This window comes from Schistocerca americana, chromosome 11 (genome assembly GCF_021461395.2).
Source record: "Schistocerca americana isolate TAMUIC-IGC-003095 chromosome 11, iqSchAmer2.1, whole genome shotgun sequence".
In the NCBI taxonomy this organism is placed as follows: Eukaryota; Metazoa; Arthropoda; class Insecta; order Orthoptera; family Acrididae; genus Schistocerca; species Schistocerca americana.
The window spans coordinates 147,500,142-147,520,633 of NC_060129.1; the positions used below are offsets into that span (position 1 = coordinate 147,500,142).

A 20,492-nucleotide genomic window follows, 5' to 3' on the forward strand; every position below is an offset into this window, starting at 1 on the left:
GGGGACTTCTTAGTCTAACTCCTTTTCTGAACCTGGACTCTTCCTGTACCTTACTGATGTTTATTTTTCAAACAATGGAAAATCCAGAAGGGAATGTAACAGTATTATGAAAAGGATATGTGCTACTCACCATATAGCTGAGATACTGAGTAAGAGATAGGCACAACAAAAAGACTGATGGAAAATGAGCTTTTGGCAACAAGGCCTTCGTTGAAAATAGACAACTACATGCACATGCACACCTGCAGCGCCTCCCCCCCCCCCCCCCCCCCCCCCACACACACACACACACGCGACCACAGTGTGTGGCAGCTGAAGGCAGACTGCGAGCAGCAGTGCATGGTAGGAGAGACAACTATGTGGGGGTAAGGAAGAGGCTGGGGTAGGGGTAGCAGGGTAGTGGTGGGGGACGATAAAATGCTACTAGTGAGAGTGTGCAGGGACAAGGTGAAGAGAGGGTAGGCCAGCTAGGTGCAGTCGAGTGGTTAGACGGGGGGGGGGGGGGGGGGGGGGAGAGGGGGTGGTTGCAGATAAAGAGAGAAACAAAAAGTTTGGGCTGGGGGAATGGAAGGCTGTGTAATACTGGAATGCGAACAGGGAAATGGCTGGATGGGTAAGGACAATGGCTAATGAAGGTTGAGGCCAGGAGGGTTACAGGAACATAGGATATATTGCTGGGGAGTTCCCACCTTCACAATTCAGAAAAGCTGGTGTTGGTGGGAAGGATCTAGGTGGCACAGGCTGTGAAATGAAGAACACTGTGTTGGGCAGCGTGCTCAGCAACTGGGTGGTCCAGCTGTTTCTTGGCCACAGTTTGTTGGTGGCCATTCATGTGGACAGACAGGTTGTTGGTTGTCATGCCCATGTAGAATGCAGCAGAGTGGTTGCAGCTTAGCTTGTAGATCACATGACTGGTTTCACAGGTAGTACAAGTATGAGGTGGTAATTACAATATGTAAAGGTCTCAGTGAGACCCTTGGTATATTTTGAGAGGGACTGCTCATCACTACAGATGCGACAGCCACAGGTGGCTAGGCTGTATGGAAGGCACTTTTTGGTATGTAATGGGTGGCAGCTGTTGAAGTGGAGGTACTGCTGGTGGTTAGTAGGTTTGATGTGGACGGAGGTACTGATGTAGCCATCTCTGAGGTGGAGGTAAACGTCTAGGAAGGTGGCTTGTTGGGTTGAGTAGGACCAGGTGAAGCAAACGGGGGAGAAGTTGTTGAGGTTATGGAGGAATGTGAATAAGGTGTCCTCACCTTCAATCCAGATAGCAAAGATGTCGTCAGTGAGTGAATCTGAACCAGGTGAGGGGTTTAGGATTCTGGGTTTTTAGGAAGGATTCCTCTAGATGGCCCATGAATAGGTTAGCATAGGATGGTGCCATGCGGGTGCCCATAACCGTACCACGGATTTGTTTGTAGGTAATGCCTTCAAAGGAGAATTAGTTGTGGGTGAGGATATAGTTGGTCGTGTGAGAAAAGTGTAAGTTGGGTTTCACATGACTGATCTTTTCAGAATATATGCTGGTTGACATGGAGGAGGTCATTCTGTTAAAGATACATCATTATGTTTGAGCTCAGAATATGTTGTAAGATTCTACAACAAATCAATATAAAAGATATTGGACATAGTTTTGTGAATCATCTCTACTACCCTTCTTATAGACAGGTGTGATCTCAGCTTTTTTCCAAGAACTGGGCATAGTTTTCTGTTTGAGGGATCTACAATAGATAATGGTTAGAAGAGAGAATAACCCAGCCACAAACACTATATAGAAAATGACAGGGAATCTGTCGGACCCTGGAGCTGTGTTCAGTTTTAACAATTTCAGCTGTTTCTCAACACCACTGACACTAATACTTATTTCAGTCATCTTTTCAGTGGCACGAGGATTAAATTGGAACGGTTCTCCCGGGTTTTCCTTTGTAAAGGGCAATTTTAAAATGGAGTTATGGCATTTCAGATTTTGCTTCTCACTACCTTTTGCAGGAATTTCCTTTTTTGTAATTCGAGGGCACACTATTGGGATCTTTTTGGTTAGGGATAGACACACTGCTGCATAGAGGATTGATAGTCTGACTACTGCGTTGTAGTTTGATATTCAACAATAGACATTTCGAGGTGTACGTTTTTCCTCAAGCATAATTGCCCTATCTAGTTTGATTTTCCTTTGTTCGAGAGCTACCATTTCACTGAGATCATCTGACAAGGGGACCACACGCATATCAGATTTTTGTCATGTTTTAAATTTACGGTACGTGAAGTTCAGAACTTGAATGTCTCTCCCAAAGCACTACAGTACATGCAACTCTAAAAAATTCTTGTGATAATTGAATTTGAAATTTTCCTGGGCATGTTTAATTATGCTAAAATAAGTTTCAACAATATAAGGAAAAGATAGATTGCTATTCACTGTAAAGATGACATGTTAAGGTGTAGACAGGCCCAACAAAAAGACATGTACACATAAGGTTTCAGCCAGAGGCTTCTTCAGAAAATTAAACACACACATCTCATATACATAGGACCACCATGTCCATCTGGGCCAGGCAGTCGTGTGTGTAAGGTGTGCTTGTTTGTGTGAATGAATGTATGTGTTTCCTTTTCTGGAGAAAGCCGGAGCCAAAAGCTAATGTGTAAGTGCATTCATTGTGCCTGTCTGCAACTCAGTGTGTTGTCTTAACTGTGCGTGGCAATCTGTCTTTTTGTTATATTGTTGATATTCTGATCTGGAGTTTCCATTTTTTAAAATAAGGTTCATTTTTTTCGATGGGCAGTGCCACACCGTGGTAGAGGGCTCGTGCACCATGTGGAGGTATGTGTTTGATTCCTGGTAGAATCATATTTTTAAACAAAGTTGTATGTTGTATGAGCATTTCCGTGAAGCATAGAATACATAACGTGTGCAAGACTGGTAATTGAGTGAAGCTTGTTCTGCTTACTATTTCTCTCTCTCTCTCTCTCTCTCTCTCTCTCTCTGTCTCTCTCTCTCTCTCTCTCTCTCTCTCTCTCTCTCTCTCTCTCTCTCTCTCATTGTTTGAATACATACACCATATATCATATATATTCTATTTAACACATATAACTGCCATTTTTATGAAAAGTGGATATCTTCTTATTTCTAATTATTTATTGCACTGCATGATTAAATGATGATGGTGTCCTCTTGGGTAAAATATTCTGGAGGTAAAATAGTCCCCCCATTCCGATCTCCGGGCGGGGACTACTCAAGCGGAGAAAGAAAACTGGCGTTCTACGGATCGGAGCGTGGAATGTCAGATCCCTTAATCGGGCAGGTAGGTTAGAAAATTTAAAAAGGGAAATGGATAGGTTAAAGTTAGATATAGTGGGAATTAGTGAAGTTTGGTGGCAGGAGGAACAAGACTTTTGGTCAGGTGAATACAGGGTTATAAATACAAAATCAAATAGGGGTAATGCAGGAGTAGGTTTAATAATGAATAAAAAAATAGGAGTGCGGGTTAGCTACTACAAACGGCATAGTGAATGCATTATTGTGGCCAAGATAGACAGGAAGCCCATGCCTACTACAGACATACAAGTTTATATGCCAACTAGCTCTGCAGATGCCGAAGAAATTGATGAAATGTATGATGAGATAAAAGAAATTATTCAGGTAGCGAAGGAAGATGAAAATTTAATAGTCATGGGTGACTGGAATTCGAGAGTAGGAAAAAGGAGAGAAGGAAACATAGTAGGTGAATATGGATTGGGGCTAAGAAATGAAAGAGGAAGCCGCCTGGTAGAATTTTGCGCAGAGCATAACTTAATCATAGCTAACACTTTGTTTAAGAATCATGAAAGAAGGTTGTATACATGGAAGAAGCCTGGAGATACTAGTAGGTATCAGATAGATTATATAATGGTAAGACAGAGATTTAGGAACCAGGTTTTAAATTGTAAGACATTTCCAGGGGCAGATGTGGACTCTGACCACAATCTATTGGTTATGAACTGTAGATTAAAACTGAAGAAACTGCAAAAAGGTGGGAATTTAAGGAGATGGAACCTGGATAAACTGATTAAACCAGAGGTTGTACAGAGTTTCAGGGAGGGCATAAGGGAACAATTGTCACGAATCGGGGAAAGAAATACCATAGAAGAAGAATGGGTAGCTCCGAGGGATGAAGTAGTGAATGCAGCAGACGATCAAGTAGGTAAAAAGACGAGGGCTAGTAGAAATCCGTAGGTAACAGAAGAAATATTGAATTTAATTGATGAAAGGAGAAAATATAAAAATGCAGTAAATGAAACAGGCAAAAAGGAATACAAACGTCTGAAAAATGAGATCGACAGGAAGTGCAAAATGGCTAAGCAGGGATGGCTGGAGGGAGAATGTAAGGATGTAGAGGCTTATCTCACTAGGGGTAAGATAGATACTGCGTACAGGAAAATTAAAGAGACCTTTGGAGAAAGGAGAACTACTTGCATGAATATCAAGAGCTTTGATGGAAACCCAGTTCTAAGCAAAGAAGGGAAAGCAGGAAGGTGGAAGGAGTATATAGAGGGTCTATACAAGGGTGATGTACTTGAGGACAATATTATGGAAATGGAAGAGGATGTAGATGTAGATGAAATGGGAGATATGATATTGCGTGAAGAGTTTGACAGAGCACTGAAAGACCTGAGTCGAAACAAGGCCCCGGGAGTAGACAACATTCCATTAGAACTACTGACAGCCTTGGGAGAGCCAGTCCTGACAAAACTCTACCATCTGGTGAGCAAGATGTATGAGACAGGTGAAATACCCTCAGACTTCAAGAAGAATATAATAATTCCAATCCCAAAGAAAGCAGGTGTTGACAGATGTGAAAATTACCAAACTATCAGTTTAATAAGTCACAGCTGCAAAATACTAACGCGAATTCTTTACAGACGAATGGAAAAACTGATAGAAGCCGACCTCGGGGGAGATCAGTTTGGATTCCGTAGAAATGTTGGAACACGTGAGGCAATACTGACCCTACGACTTATCTTAGAAGAAAGATTAATAAAAGGCAAACCTACGTTTCTAGCATTTGTAGACTTAGAGAAAGCTTTTGACAATGTTGATTGGAATACTCTCTTTCAAATTCTGAAGGTGTCAGGGTAAAATACAGAGTGTGAAAGGCTATTTACAATTTGTACAGAAACCAGATGGCAGTTATAAGAGTCGAGGGACACGAAAGGGAAGCAGTGGTTGGGAAGGGAGTGAGACAGGGTTGTATCCTATCCCTGGTGTTATTCAATCTGTATATTGAACAAGCAATAAAGGAAACAAAAGAAAAGTTCAGAGTAGGTATTAAAATCCATGGAGAAGAAATAAAAACTTTGAGGTTCGCCGATGATATTGTAATTCTGTCAGAGACAGCAAAGGACTTGGAAGAGCAGTTGAACGGAATGTACAGTGTCTTGAAAGGAGGATATAAGATGAACATCAACAAAAGCAAAACGAGGATAATGGAATGTAGTCGAATTAAGTCGGGTGATGCTGAGGGAATTAGATTAGGAAATGATACACTTAAAGTAGTAAAGGAGTTTTGCTATTTGGGGAGCAAAATAACTGATGATGGTCGAAGTGGAGAGGATATCAAATGTAGCCTGGCAATGGGAAGGAAAGCGTTTCTGAAGAAGAAAAATTTGTTAACATCGAGTATAGATTTAAATGTTAGGAAGTCGTTTCTGAAAGTATTTGTATGGAGTGTAGCCATGTATGGAAGTGAAACGTGGACGATAAATAGCTTAGACAAGAAGAGAATAGAAGCTTTCAAAATGTGGTGCTACAGAAGAATGCTGAAGATTAGATGGGTAGATCGCATAACTAATGAGGAGGTATTGAATAGAATTGGGGAGAAGAGTAGCTTGTGGCACAACTTGACTAGAAGCAGGGATCGTTTGGTAGGACATGTTCTGAGCCATGGAGGGATCACCAATTTAGTATTGGAGGGCAGCGTGGAGGGTAAAAATCGTAGAGGGAGACCAAGAGATGAATACACTAAGCAGATTCAGAAGGATGTAGGCTGCAGTAGGTACTGCGAGATCAAGAAGATTGCACAGGATAGAGTAGCATGGAGAGCCGCATAAAACCAGTCTCAGGACTGAAGACCGCAACAACAACAACAACAACATTGCACTCAAAAATTCTTAAGTAGCCTACTGATATTTTATAAATGATTGTTCATCATGAGTGTGTAATTAAAAAAGAATAAAAGTTAAATCTATGTTTTTTGTGTTTAATGCTTCACGAAAATGCTCACAGAATGTGCACCTTTGGTTTAAAATTTTGATTCCACCAGGATTCGCACCCAAGCCCTTACATGTCAAACAAGGAGTCTACTACATAGCCACAATGCTTATGCCTCTGTGCTACGTCTGTGTTCAAGAGTCTGCCGTTTCAGTTCCTTCAGTATCTCTGCGACACACTCCTCTGGATTAATAAAACCTGTGACCATTCATGCTGCCCTTCTCTGTATACGTTAATTATTCCGGGTTAGTCCTATTTGGTATGGGTTCCACATACTTGAGCAATATTCTAGGATGTGTTGCATGAGTGATTTGTAAACACTCTTTAGTAGACTGATTGCACTTCCCCAGTATTATATCAATAAACAGAAGTGTACCACCTGCTTTATCCACGCCTGAACCCCCGTGCGGGTCCAGGTTTAGAATATTCCCGAGGTATTCCTGGCCGTTGTAAGAGGCGACTAAAAGGAGTCTCTCACGTTTTGGCCTTTATGTGATTGTCCCCTGTAGGGTTTGCCCTCCATTTTTCAAAATTTTCCCGAAGAGCGAGCCAATTGGGGAAGGGTGCCTTACATTGTGCATAGTCTCCATGCACTGAGACCTCTCGCATCGCTTGTCGACGCGGATCTGCACTTCCGTTCATTCTCTAAGTGTTGGGTGTGGTCACCCTCCTTGGTGCGTTTTCCTCCATCCTCTGAGCAGTATCACTTTCTGCGCTGTTGACAATAATGGACTTCTTAGCTCGTTTGCACCTGATATCCAGCGTCTAGCGTCTGCTGTGGTGGGGTCACCATGTACCCTGTTGGTTGTAGCCCCCTGACTACACAGGGATTGCTCTGCTGATGCCTGCACCATTAACTCCCCACGTATGCCAAGGAGCCTGGGGCATCGGGTTTCCCAGCAATTGCCATCCTGACAGGGTGGCCTTTGCTACAGCTGGGTGTGGGAAGGGCCCCTGTTCGGAGTGGGTGGATGACACACAATGAAGTGTAGCACATTATCTCTTGCTGGTGGTCAAACACAAGCAGTGTCTAAATGATCAAGGTCAAAATTCAGTGCTAACAAATGTGACTCCAAATCACTCCCCCCCCTCCCTCCCCCCCCCCCCTCTCCCCTGCCACACCATGGGAGGAATGCCAGGCGAAGGATGGCAGCGAAGATTATTCACCCTGGTACATTGTATGTACGAGACTTGATGGGGAATCTTTCTTCTCAGTGAAAGTTTTTTGTGGAGCGTTTAGAGGACAAGTTGGGGAGGTGGAGGGCTTGTCCAAAATGCGGTCAGGGTCGGTCTTGATCAAAACAGCATCCTCTGCCCAGTCATGGGCACTACTCGCCTGTGACAAACTGGGGTATGTTTCTGTTTCCATCACACCCCATAAGAGCTTAAATATGGTGCAGAGTATCATATTTCACATGGACCTTCTTTTGCTGTGCACCAGTTTAGAGTGGTGAGGTGTCTATTTCATCCGGTACGTCCACCAGGGTCCGAGGGAAATCGGGTTGCCACCAGTGCCTTCATCTTGGCCTTCTAGGGTGACACATTACCCGAGAAGGTCAAGGTGATGGTCTACCACTGTGATGTAAAGCCGTATGTCCCTCCCCCGATGTAGTGCTTTAAGTGCCGGAAGTTCGGCCATATGTCTTCCCACTGTACTTCCAGCGTCACCTGTCAGGATTGTGGATGTCCTTAACATCCCAATACTCCCTGTGCCCCACCTCCCATCTGTGTCAACTGCAGAGAGCACCATTCGCCTTGCAGGCCAGACTGCAGGATTCTCCAGAAAGAAAGAAAAATAATGGAATACAAGACCCCTCGACCAACTGACCTACACCGAGGCTACATCCTGTGCATATGATGCCAACCTATGCTGCTGCTATGACAACGGTTGTACCATCTTCCGTTCTGCCGGGTACAGTTGGCTCTCAGAGCTGTCAGACTCCACCTGCCCCCTTGGTGGTGGGGGGCACTTCCCTCACTGTTGCTCCTGCACAACCTACTTCAGGAGCCCCCCCCCCCCCCCCCCCCCCCCAAACCATCGGGGACGTCAGTCACCACTTCTCAGCCTAGGAAGCGTAAATCGTCTTCGGCTCCTCTCTCCAGGAAGGAGGTATCCCTTGGATCACTCCCTTCCCAGGTTCCTACCAGTGGCAAAGCTGACAGCTGCCAGTGGCTGGAGCAACCACAGGTAGCTGGTCGTAGGGCTTCACGGTCCTCCTCAGTCCCTGAGACTGAATCAGTGAAGCCCTCCCAGCAGGACAAACCTAAGGAGCAGGGAGAGAAACCTAAAAAGAAAAAGATCTCCAAGAATCAAGGCACTGCAGTGGCACCCACACCACCACTACCTACAAGTTGTGTGTCTGAGGATGAGGTGCAGATTCTGGCGTCCACTGAGGACCTAGATCTCACTGGGCCCTCAGACACAATGGATGTCGATCCCACAGGTACTCATCTGGTGGTATCAGGTGACCCCAAGGCGTAGGCAGCCTCATTGACTGTTTCGTGCCTACCCAGTCTCACGATCGTGTAATCCTCCAGTGGAATTGCGGCAGTTTTTTCCATCACCTGGCTGAGCTACGGCAACTGATAAGCTTTCTGCAATGCCCTCCAGGAAACTTGGTTCCCGGCAATGTGGACCCCTGCCCTCCGCAGCTGTAAGGGATATTACAGGAATCGTGGCGACTATAATAAGAGTGTCAGGTGGAGTTTGCGTCTATGTCCTCAACTCAGTATGTAGTGAACCTGTGCCCCTTCAAACCCCTCTTGAAGCTGTGGCTGTCAGGATAAGTATGACACGGGAAATAACTGTCTGCAATGTATATCTTCCTCCAGGTGGTGCAGTACCCCTGAATGTATTGGCTCACTGATTGATCAACTCCCTAAACCTTTCCTACTTTTGGGAGATTTTAATGCCCAAAACCCCTTATGGGGTGGCGCCTTGCTTACTGGCTGAGGTAGCGAGGTCGAAAATTTACTGTCACAACTTGACTTCTGCCTCTTAAATACAGGTGCCCCCACACATTTCAGTGTGGCAGATGGCACATATTCAGCCATTGATCACTCAGTTTGCAGTCCTGGCCTTCTCCCATCTATCCACTGGAGAGCACAAGATGACCTGTGTGGTAGTTTCCACTTCCCCATCTTCCTGTCACACCCCCAGCGTCATGCCCACAGACGCCTACCCAAATGGGCTTTAAACAAGGCAGACTGAGAAGCTTTCACCTCTGTTGTCACCACTGAATCTCCCCCACATTGTGCCATGGATGTTGTCGTTGGGCAGGTCACTACAACGATCGTTCCTGCGGCGGGAAACGCGGTCCCTCATTGTTTAGGGTGCCCCCAGCGAAACACAGTCCCTTGGTCGTCGCCGGAAGTTGCTGAGGCAATTAAAGAGTGTAGGCAAGCTCTACAGTGAAGTAAGCACCTAATAGCCTTTAAGTGGCTCCGTGCCCGCGTTCACCTGCTTATAAAATGATGGAAACAGGAGTGTTGGGAGAGGTACGTGTTGACCATTGGGAGTCGTATGTCACCTTTCCAAGTCTGGACGAAGATCAGGCATCTTTTTGGGTACCGGACCCCAACAGGTGTCCCTGGCATTAGCATCAATGGTGTGTTACCTACCGACGCAAACACAATTGCCGAGCACTTTGCTGAGCACTATGCTCGAGCCTCTGTGTCGGAGAACTACCCCCCAGCCTTTCGCTCCCTCAAACGGTGCCTGGAAATGAAAGTCCTCGTGTTCACTACACACCACAGTGAACCCTATAACGCCCCATTTACAGAGTGGGAGCTCCTCAGTGCCCTTACACATTGCCCCGACACAGATCCTGGACCAGATCGGATCTACAATTAGACGATTAAACATCTCTCGTCTGACTGCAAGTGACATCTTCTCATCATCTTCATCTTGATCTGGTGTGATGCCAAATTTCCATCGCTGTGGCACTATCATTTCGGTGCTCAAACTCAGTCTAAATCCACTTGACGTGGATAGCTACCGGCCCATCAAGCCCCACAATTTCTTTGTAAACTGCTGGAACGTACGAGGTGTCGGCGGTTGGGTCGGGTTCTGGAGTCGCGTGGCCTACTGGCTCCGTGTCAGGGCAGCTTCCGCCAGGGTAGCTCTACCACTGATAATCTTGTGTCCTTCGAGTCTGCCATCCGAACAGCCTTTTCCAGATGCTAACGTCTGGTTGCCATCTTTTTTGAGCATGCGACATGACCTGGTGACATCATATGCTGGCCACATTGTAGGAGTGAGGTCTTCGGGTCCTGCTCCCGATTTTTATCCGAAATTTCTACATCTACATCCATACTCCGCAAGTCACCTGACGGTGTGTGGCGGAGGGTACCTTCAGTACCTATATCGGTTCTCCCTTCTATTCCAGTCTCGTATTGTTCGTGGAAAGAAGGATTGTCGATATGCCTCTGTGTGGGCTCTAATCTCTCTGATTTTATACTCATGGTCTCTTCGCGAGATATACGTAGGAGGGAGCAATATACTGCTTGACTCTTCGGTGAAGGTATGTTCTCGAAACTTTGACAAAAGCCCGTACCGAGCTACTGAGCGTCTCTCTTGCAGAGTCTTCCACTGGAGTTTATCTATAATCTCCGTAACGCTTTCGCGATTACTAAATGATCCTGTAACGAAGCGCGCTGCTCTCCGTTGGATCTTCTCTATGTCTTGTATCAACCCTATCTGGTACGGATCCCACACTGCTGAGCAGTATTCAAGCAGTGGGCGAACAAGCGTACTGTAACCTACTTCCTTTGTTTTCGGATTGCAGTTCCTTAGGATTCTTCCAATGAATCTCAGTCTGGCATCTGCTTTACCGACAATCAACTTTATATGATCAATCCATTTTAAATCACTCCTAATGCGTACTCCCAGATAATTTATGGTATTAACTGCTTCCAGTTGCTGACCTGCTATTTTGTAGCTAAATGATAAAGGATCTATCTTTCTGTGTATTCGCAGCACATTACACTTGTCTACATTGAGATTCAATTGCCATTCCCTGCACCATGCGTCAATTCGCTGCAGAACCTCCTGCATTTCAGTACAATTTTCCATTGTTACAACCTCTCGATACACCACAGCATCATCTGCAAAAAGCCTCAGTGAACTTCCGATGTCATCCACCAGGTCATTTATGTATATTGTGAATAGCAACGGTCCTATGACACTCCCCTGTGGCACACCTGAAATCACTCTTACTTCGGAAGACTTCTCTCCATTGAGAATAACATGCTGCGTCCTGTTATCTAGGAACTCTTCAATCGAATCACACAATTGGTCTGATAGTCCATATGCTCTTACTTTGTTCATTAAACGACTGTGGGGAACTGTATCGAACGCCTTGCGGAAGTCAAGAAACACGGCATCTACCTGTGAACCCGTGTCTATGGCCCTCTGAGTCTCATGGACGAATAGCGCGAGCTGGGTTTCACATGACCGTCTTTTTCGAAACCCATGCTGATTCCTACAGAGTAGATTTCTCGTCTCCAGAAAAGTCATTATACTCGAACACAATACGTGTTCCAAAATTCTACAACTGATCGACGTTAGAGATATAGGTCTATAGTTCTGCACATCTGTTCGACGTCCCTTCTTGAAAACGGGGATGACCTGTGCCCTTTTCCAATCCTTTGGAACGCTACGCTCTTCTAGAGACCTACGGTACACCACTGCAAGAAGGGGGGCAAGTTCCTTCGCGTACTCTGTGTAAAATTGAACTGGTATCCCATCAGGTCCAGAGGCCTGTCGCTCCATATTTTCCGTTCCGAGTCGGTGCCTCAACCGGTTCCCTCCATATTCAGGAGAATGGCATTCCACAGGGCTCCGTATTGAGTGTGTCTCTATTTTTAGTGGCTATTAACGGTCTAACAGAAGCTGTCGGGCCGTCGGTCTCACCTTCTCCGTATGCGGACGATTTCTGCCTTTCGTACTGCTTCTCCAGTACTGGTGTTGCTGAGCTTCACAAGGTGCAGTCGTGGGCTCTAGACCACGGCTTTCAGTTTTCAGTCGTGTGTTATGCACTTCTGTTGGTGTCGTACCGTTCATCTGGAACCAGAAATTTACCTTAATGGTGATCTACTCACTGTAGTGGAGACGTATCGATTCTTAGGACTGATTTTCGACACCCGACTGAATTGTCTACCTCGCCTTTGTCAGCTTAAGCGTAAGTGCTGGCAGCATCTCAGTGCCCTCTGCTGCTTGAGCAACACCAACTGGGGTGCAGATCACTCTACACTGCTGCAGCTATACAGAGCCCTTGTTCAATCCCGCTTCGACTATGGGAGTCTGGTTTACGTTCGGCGGCACCCTCAGTATTGCGTTTACTCGACCCAGTGCACCACTGTGGCATTCGCCTAGCGACGGGAGCTTTTACAACGAGTCCGCTGACCAGTGTCCTGCTGGAGGCTGGAGTCCCTCCATTGAAGATTAGGCGTGAACAGCTGCTCACCCGTTATGTTGCACACGTTCGTAGTTCTCCTGAGCATCCGAATTACCGTCTCCTTTTCCCAACCACGGCTGTTCATCTTCCGTATCGGCGTCCCAGGTCAGGACTTATGATTGCGGTTCGCATCCGGTCCCTTCTGTCTGAACTGGAGTCCTTCCTGTTACCACTTCTCCTCAAGGTCCATTCACGTACACCTCCACAGTGTACACCGAGGCCTCAGATTCTTCTGGACCTTTCGCACTGCCTTAAGGGCTATCTTAACACTGCGGCTCATTTCTTCTCGATTCTTGACACGTAATGTGGCTTTGAAGTGGTTTACACCGACGGTTTGATGGCTGATGGTCACGTAGGCTTTGGGTATGTTCGTGGAGGACATATTGAACAGCACTCCTTGCCAGATGGCTGCAGTGTTCTCACTGCAGAGCTGGCGGCCATATCTCGTGTTCTCGAGCACATCCGCTCGTGCTCTGGCAACTCATTTCTTTTGTGTACTGACTGCTCGAGCAGCCTGCAAGCTATCGACCGGTGCTTCCCTCACCATCCCTTGGTAGTGCCCATTCAGGAGTCCATCTATGTGCTCGAATGGTCCTGTCATTCAGTGGTGTTTGTGTAGACCCCTGCACATGTCGGAATCCCAGGCAACGAACTTGCCGACAGGCTGGCCAAACGGGCCACGCGGAAACCACTTCTGGAGACGGGCATCTCCGAAACTGATCTGCATTGTGTCTTACGCCGCAGGGTTTTTCGGCTTTGGGAGACGGAATGGCGTAACAGTTTGCACAACGAACTGTGTGTCATTAAGGTGACTGCGTATGTGTGGAAGTCTTCTGTGTGGCCCTCTCGCAGGGAATCAGTTGTCCTCTTCCGGCTCCACATTGGCCACACGTGGTTAATGCACGATTACCTCCTCCGTCGCGAGGACCCACCTCAGTGTCGCTGTGGCTCACAAATGACGGTCGTCCACCTCTTGGTGGACTGCCCACTTTTAGCCACTGTGCGGCAAGTTTTTAATTTTCCCAACACCCTACCTTCGGTGTTGGGTGACAGTGACTCAACAGCAGCTTTAGTTTTACATTTTATTCGTGAGGGTGGGTTTTATCATTTGATCTAAGGTTTAGCGCATGTACTTTGTCGCTCTGTGACCTCCACCCTAGTGCTTTTAGGGTGTAGGTTTTAATGAGTTGCAGAGTGGCTGGTTTCTCCTTTTTATTCTCATGGTCATCCAGCCACAGTAATCTGAGCTCTTGTTTTGATCTCTTCTATGTGTTTCTTGTGTCTCTGTGTGGTTTTCTTGTCTCATTTTGCCCATTTTAGTGTTTGTTGCTCTTCTGTCAGTCTTGTGGCTTTCTCCTTTCTTCCAGCTATGTTTTGTATGTCTCGGTTATTTTACTCCCACTCTTGTGGAATTATTTTAATCGGAACGAGGGACTGATGACCTAGCAGTTGGGTCCTTCCCTCCCCCACCCCCCCTTCCCCCCTTCTTTTAAACCAACCAACCAACCAACCAACCATGACTGAACCTATGTGATCATTCCATTTCATATCCCTACAGAGTTACACACTTATATTTGTATGAGTTGGTTGATTCCAGCAGTGACTCATTGACATTACAGTCATAGGATACTACGTTTTTATGTTTAGTGAGGTGCACAATTTTACATTTTTGAACATTTAAAGCAAGCTTCCGATCTTTGCAGCACTTTGAAATCTTATCATGATATGACTGAATATTTATGCAGCTTCTTTCAGACAATACTTCATTTCACATAATGGCATCATCTGCAAAAACTCTGAGGTTACTATTAATATTGTCTGCAAGTCCATTAATGTACAACATGAACAGCAAGGGTCCCAACACACTTCCCTGGGGCACACCCGAAGTGACTTCTACATCTGACGATGACTCTCCATCCGAGATAACATGCTGTGTCCTCCCTACCAAAAAGTCATCAATCCAGTCACAAATTTCACTTGATGCCCCGTATGATCATATTTTGACAATAAGCGTATATGCAGTACTGAATCAAATGCTTTTCAGAAATCAAGAAACACTGCATATTCCTGGTTGCATTGATCCAGAGCTTTCAGTATGTCACGTGGAAAAGTGCGAGTTAGGTTTCAGGTGACTATAGTTTACAAAAACCACACTGGTTGGTATTGAGGGGGTCATTCTGTTCAAGATACCTAATTTGACTTTAGTTTAGCATATTAAAAAAAAGTTGAAAACTTCAAAGTTAATATACTTGTGTGTTTCTGAGAGTTGCACAGAATTGCTCTGGGAGAGTTATATTTGAATTCTAAACTTCACATACCATAAACACAAAAACTTATAAAAATGTGGTTACCATGCGGTCCCCGTGTCGGATGATCTCAATGAAATAGAAGCTGTCAAACAAAGGAAAATCAAACTAGACAGGACAGAAAAATGTATGCCTCAAAACAGTGGCTTTGGCTCTCTTGATATGCTTCATGGATGTTGATCAATAGATCTATCTGCTGTTAAATACAGTTGTTGAAAACATAATGTAATTGGATAGATAAAAAATGTACTCACCAAGTGGTGCCAGGAGACACACATATAAAAGGTAGTATGTGTGCAAGCTTTCAAGGCAGTGGGTTCTTCTGGCAGAACGATTGAAGGGGAAGGAAGAGGGTTGAAGGTAAAGGACTGGCGAGGTTTAGAAAAAGGAGTAGAGTTCGGAAAAGTTGCTCAGAACTACAGCTCAGGGTAGACTTACCGGAGAGGATGGGAAGGAAAGACTCATTGCTGGGGACTGCTCTGGGCAAGATTTGAAAACCTGAAAGCTTAAAGGTGGAAAATAGGGTATTATGCTAGACAGAGATTAATGCTAAAACATTGTGCACAAGTTAATAAGAGCAGGAAGCTGACTGCATTGAATGTGATAGAGGTGGGAGTGGTACGACAGAAAATAGACAGGTCAGAAAGTGAAAGATGTAGAAAACTACAAATGAGTAAAGAAAAGAATAGTTACTGTGAAGAAACGCAGAAACTGAAGAAATCAATATAAATTAATGTCAGTTGGGTGGCAAGAACTGAAGACATGTTTTAGCACCAGTTCCCACATGTGGAGTTCTGAGAAACTGGTGTCTGGGGGAAGAGTCTAGATAATGCGTGTGGTGAAACAGGCTCTGAGGTCATGACTGTGATGTTGTAATGACTGCTGCTATACACCCTCTGCCTGCACCCATTCATTGCAACTGCTAACTCGGTGGTAGTCGTGCCGATGTAAAAGGCCAAACAGTGTTTACGTAACTGCTGGTATATGACATGTCATTTCGCAAGTGCCTCTCCGTTTGATATTATATGTTTTGCCAGTTACAGAGCTGGAAAAGGTGGTGGTAGGAGAGTGCATAGGGTGAGTCTTGCAGTGGGGACAGTCACAGAGTAGGGAGATGGGTGACTAAGGTGCACACGGTCTGACAAGGCTATTGCGGAAATTGGGAGGACGATGAAAAGCTATTCTTAGTGTGGTGGGCAAAATCTCCGACAGAATTAACCTCATTTTAGGGAGTTGTGGCCTTGTCGATGTAGCTGATTACTACATTCGAGACTAGGATTGTACAGATTGAGAAGAGGTGTACTCCTAAATAATTTTTTGGAGGGATCAATGGTACTGGAATTGGATGTGGTGGTCTGGGAAATCTGATTTTGAACTAGACTGGTGGGATGATTACGTCCTGTGAAGGGTCCTGTGAGGGTTGAGGTGAGAATGGTGGTGTGTTGCTGTAAAGAGTCTACATCTGAACAAATGCATTTGCCTCAGTGCCAGGGTTGCATAAAAGGCTCTCGCATGTCATATTAAATACAGTCCTTGGAGCTATATTGCACAGAAGTCTATTGCATGTTGTTTGCCAGCAATATTAGCTCATTAGCAAAAGCCAGGCATATGATCCTCATATTATCTGCTTTGAACCCATCCTTAATCAAGTGTTTGCAATTCACTTTTTTCCCCTATTGTCATTTTTTATTCTTTTCAATTTTACAATTGTTTGTTATTTTGCTACCCAGATAGTGAAACCTGTCTACTAGTTTTTGTGTCACCTAATTTTAATTTGACTACCTGTTAACTTTGTCTTACGTTTACTGATGCTCATTTTATAACATTTTTCCAAGGCACTATTCATTCTGTTCAATTGATATTCCATGTCCTGTGTCGTCTCTGACAGAATTACAGTGTCATAAAGTACAGAGTGGTTATAATTAAACATCTGTTACTTGACCCAGTGTAGATGGAAAACTATTTACTGTAAGTGTACCCAACTGTACAGGAATGATGTTCAGACTGCGCACAGCAGCACGTGCTTTTCTAGCAGTGTCAGCTGTTAGGCATCAGTACTGGTGCAGTGATGTACATTGTAGCACAAACAGCAACTTGCAGGCAGTCAACGTGGGTCTGGACGAGGTGAGCAGGACTTTACTCGTTGTTTTATCAAAACAGTAGCAAAAGTGCTTCTGCTCTGCTTGGCTACTGACGGATTATAAAAATTCAGAGAGGTCCTCTTTCAGCAAGAACGTGAGTCGGGAGTTCGAATTAACTGGCGATTTCAGAATTGTTGCTGGGGGAGGCCAAGGACCAGTTGTACCACAAATTGTTGAAGAAATTGCTGTTGCCCTGTCTGAGAATGCTGGATGCAATGTGCAATCTTCAAGCATTGCACGAGTCGTTTAACGACAGCTAAGCATTTCATAGCCCACTGTTCGAAGTGTGCCGTGAACAGTTGTGAAATGAAATGGCATCTCTTAGTGGCTCTGGGATGTTGCGGATGCAAGGGTTGTCACTTTGAGCAATGTTTGTAACCGGGAATGTGAACTTGGTACACAGTTTACAAATGGTACCCACTTGTATGCAAATTAAAATATCTTTCTTTCCAAGGTTTATTAATTAATTCTCTTCTGCATATCCTTACAAATATTTCCAAAAAGTTTCACTGCCCTACAGTAACTCATTTATCGTGCAGGCCTTGTCAAGTAAGTTTAATGATAACCGCCTCGTATATTTGCAAATGTTTCTGCAGCATTACATAACTTGCTATTTCATTTTGTTCCTTGTTTACAGAGAGACAGTAGCACCGGGAACAGCTCTCTGTGGAATAGATAATCTTCCAGACGAGGTTCTCATCGAAATATTCTCCTACTTGCGGCTGTGTGACTTGACGTGGTGTTCGCACACGTGCAGCAGGTGGCGTGCCATTCTACGGGAGGAGAAGTCGCTGTGGAGGCGCTGGCAGTGCGCGACGTACGACGTGGGGAACGTGAGGGAAGTGCTAGCTACGGCGGGTGCGGTGCCGCAGCTGGAAACGCTCTACCTCCTCTACTCCGGCTCGTTCGGGATCCACGTCGCCTGGCCGGAGGCCACCGTCTTCCACCACTACGGCGACGCCCCCCTGACGTGGGAGCCGTACTTCCGGTGTTTTGATACCGAGTGCCTCGTGATAGACCACTCGATGCAGAAAAACATTTTTTTCTACTTGTCGTGGGTCGACCGCCTCACGTTGAGGAGGATATTCGTCGTAGAACAGTCGTATTTTTGTAACCCGTCCGAAAGTACGTGTGAATCCGCCGGGCCGGTTCGCGAAGCTGCTAGTGCGGACGGTCCCGTACGGAGGGTCAGAGACATACACCGTGACCTCTTCTCCGGGAAGGGTCGCCGCCGCGGCAGTGCCTCGGAGGTCCCCGCTGCGACGTCCGGAGCGGACGCTGCCGTGTGCCCGGCGTTGGAGGAAGTGAATGTGTTCAGCAAGTACATCTGGGACGAACACCTCGAGAGGCTTTGCAGTCTGGGCCCAGTGCGCACCTTGCACGTCCGGTGCCAGCGGCTCCGCAGCCTGACTTTCGTGCGGGGCTGCAGCGCGACGCTGGAGGAGCTGGAAGTCTCGGACTGCCGACGCCTCTTGGAGGACGCGTTCGCAGATCTACGCTATCTGGAGAGGTTGCGCGTGCTGCGGCTGTCGGACTGCCACGTCGAGGCGCAGACTGTCGGCAGTTGTGTGGCCGGCCTTCCCCACTTGGAGTCCTGTACGATAAATGGGTGTGAAGTCCTTCAGGATCTCTCCTCGTAGGATCCTTGTGCTGTAGCCTGTGTCCGCAGATGTAGTGGTGTGTCCTGTATCCTTACTTTAAGACACTGACTTGTTGAAATTTTCTTGTGATAACATATCATTATTTCGAGTCAATAAATATGATGTGTTGGAAGAAGGGCAGTGAGAGAGATGGGCTGATCTTGTGCAATATATTATACAATTTTTTATTTGACATTAAATATTGTAAAATTATGTATATATTTACTATGACTGTTCTAAAACTAAAGAACATTTTGATACGATGAGCCGAGTAAGTCTTCCACCGCCTCTGCTACCATTCCCTAGACCTTCCTAACTGTTATGATAAATCAACAAACCCAACAAGTCTGGAGTCACATGTGATTAGCCTGCCCTGGTCTTCAGGATACAGTTTCAATCTCTATAAAGTATATCCACATCTGAGAAACAATAGAACGATTCACATTAAGCTATCGGGCCACATCAGTTTGCGACTGTTTTGCTTCCTTTCTTTCTGTGGCCCTCCACCTCAGAGATCCTCGTAGGCATCATCTCTGTGCCGTACTGCACTGTCTGTGACTGTGTACGTAGTGCTTGTGGACGTGGGGCTACCTGGCAAACACTATCTCGTTTCGTAGGTGTCCTGACAACATTGGCGTGGTTGTGCATTGGCCAGAATGTCTTCAGTGCAGTACATGAATGTACGGACATCTGATTGGCAGTTTGTACGATTACGTCACGAATTAGACACAGGATGGGGAAACAGCGGTTTGTTGCTTTAATTTTGGGCACCAGAGGAAGATACTAATGCAATCTATTCTTGAGTATTGCTTGAGTGTTTGAGATTCCTACCATGTTAGACTGAAGGAAGACATCAAAGCAATTAAGAGGTGGGCTGCTAGATTTATTACTGGTAGGTTTGAACAACATGCAACTGTTACGGAGATGCTTTGGGAACTCCACTGGGAATCCCTGAAGCGAAGACAACATTCATTTCAAGAAACACTACTGAGAAGATTTAGAGAGTTGGTATTTGAAGCTGACTGCAGAATGATTCTGTTGCCTCCATTATATATTGCACATAAAGATCCCAAAGATAAAATACAAGAAATTAGAGCTCATACGGAGACATATAGGCAGTCATTTTTCCCTTATTCTATTTCTGAGTGGAACAGGGAAGGAAATGATGAGTAGTGGCACAGGGTACCCTCCGCTATGCAGAGTATCAATGTAGATGTAGATAACAAGGTGGCTAGAAACTTGTCCACGTAGCAGAGAAAGTGGATTTGAAAATGTTATTGGAAATATGAAAACATGGAAGCAGTACATAGATGATGGCACATCACATGTAACAATAACAAAATTACGCATAATCTTGAAGAAGGGATGATGTGGAAGGAAAAAATTGGTAGTGGATGAAGTAGGAGTGGATGCAGTGGTACAAGCTTTCACAAGATCTCCAAAGAAGGCTATACGGCAAGCTGTGTGTGAATCAGGTGTAAGCAAATCAAGTGTTGCTGCATTTCAACCCACTGACATACTAATATTTTTCCCCACAGTACCTAATATTTACCATTCAAATGTATGAAAATCAGCAGTTTTGTCTTATACATTTTTCTCAAATTGTATAGTTTTTTTGATAGAAATTCTTTATAAAATCTATCGTTACTATTTATTGAAGTATTGAGGAGTGAAGATATACTGTTTTAGAAATTTTTGTTCAT

At 45.3% G+C, this 20,492-nt stretch overlaps 1 protein-coding gene across 1 annotated transcript in view; it reads left to right on the top strand.

Annotated features, from left to right (window-relative positions):
- LOC124553915 overlaps positions 1-19,052 on the top strand; it is a 30,014-nt gene extending 10,962 nt beyond the window's left edge. The window contains exon 3 of the mRNA XM_047127936.1: positions 17,787-19,052. Coding sequence (XP_046983892.1) covers positions 17,787-18,789 — 1,003 coding nt within the window. The 3' untranslated portion in view covers positions 18,790-19,052. The remainder of the gene's footprint in view (positions 1-17,786) is intronic.
- The last annotated feature ends 1,440 nt before the right edge of the window (positions 19,053-20,492 follow it).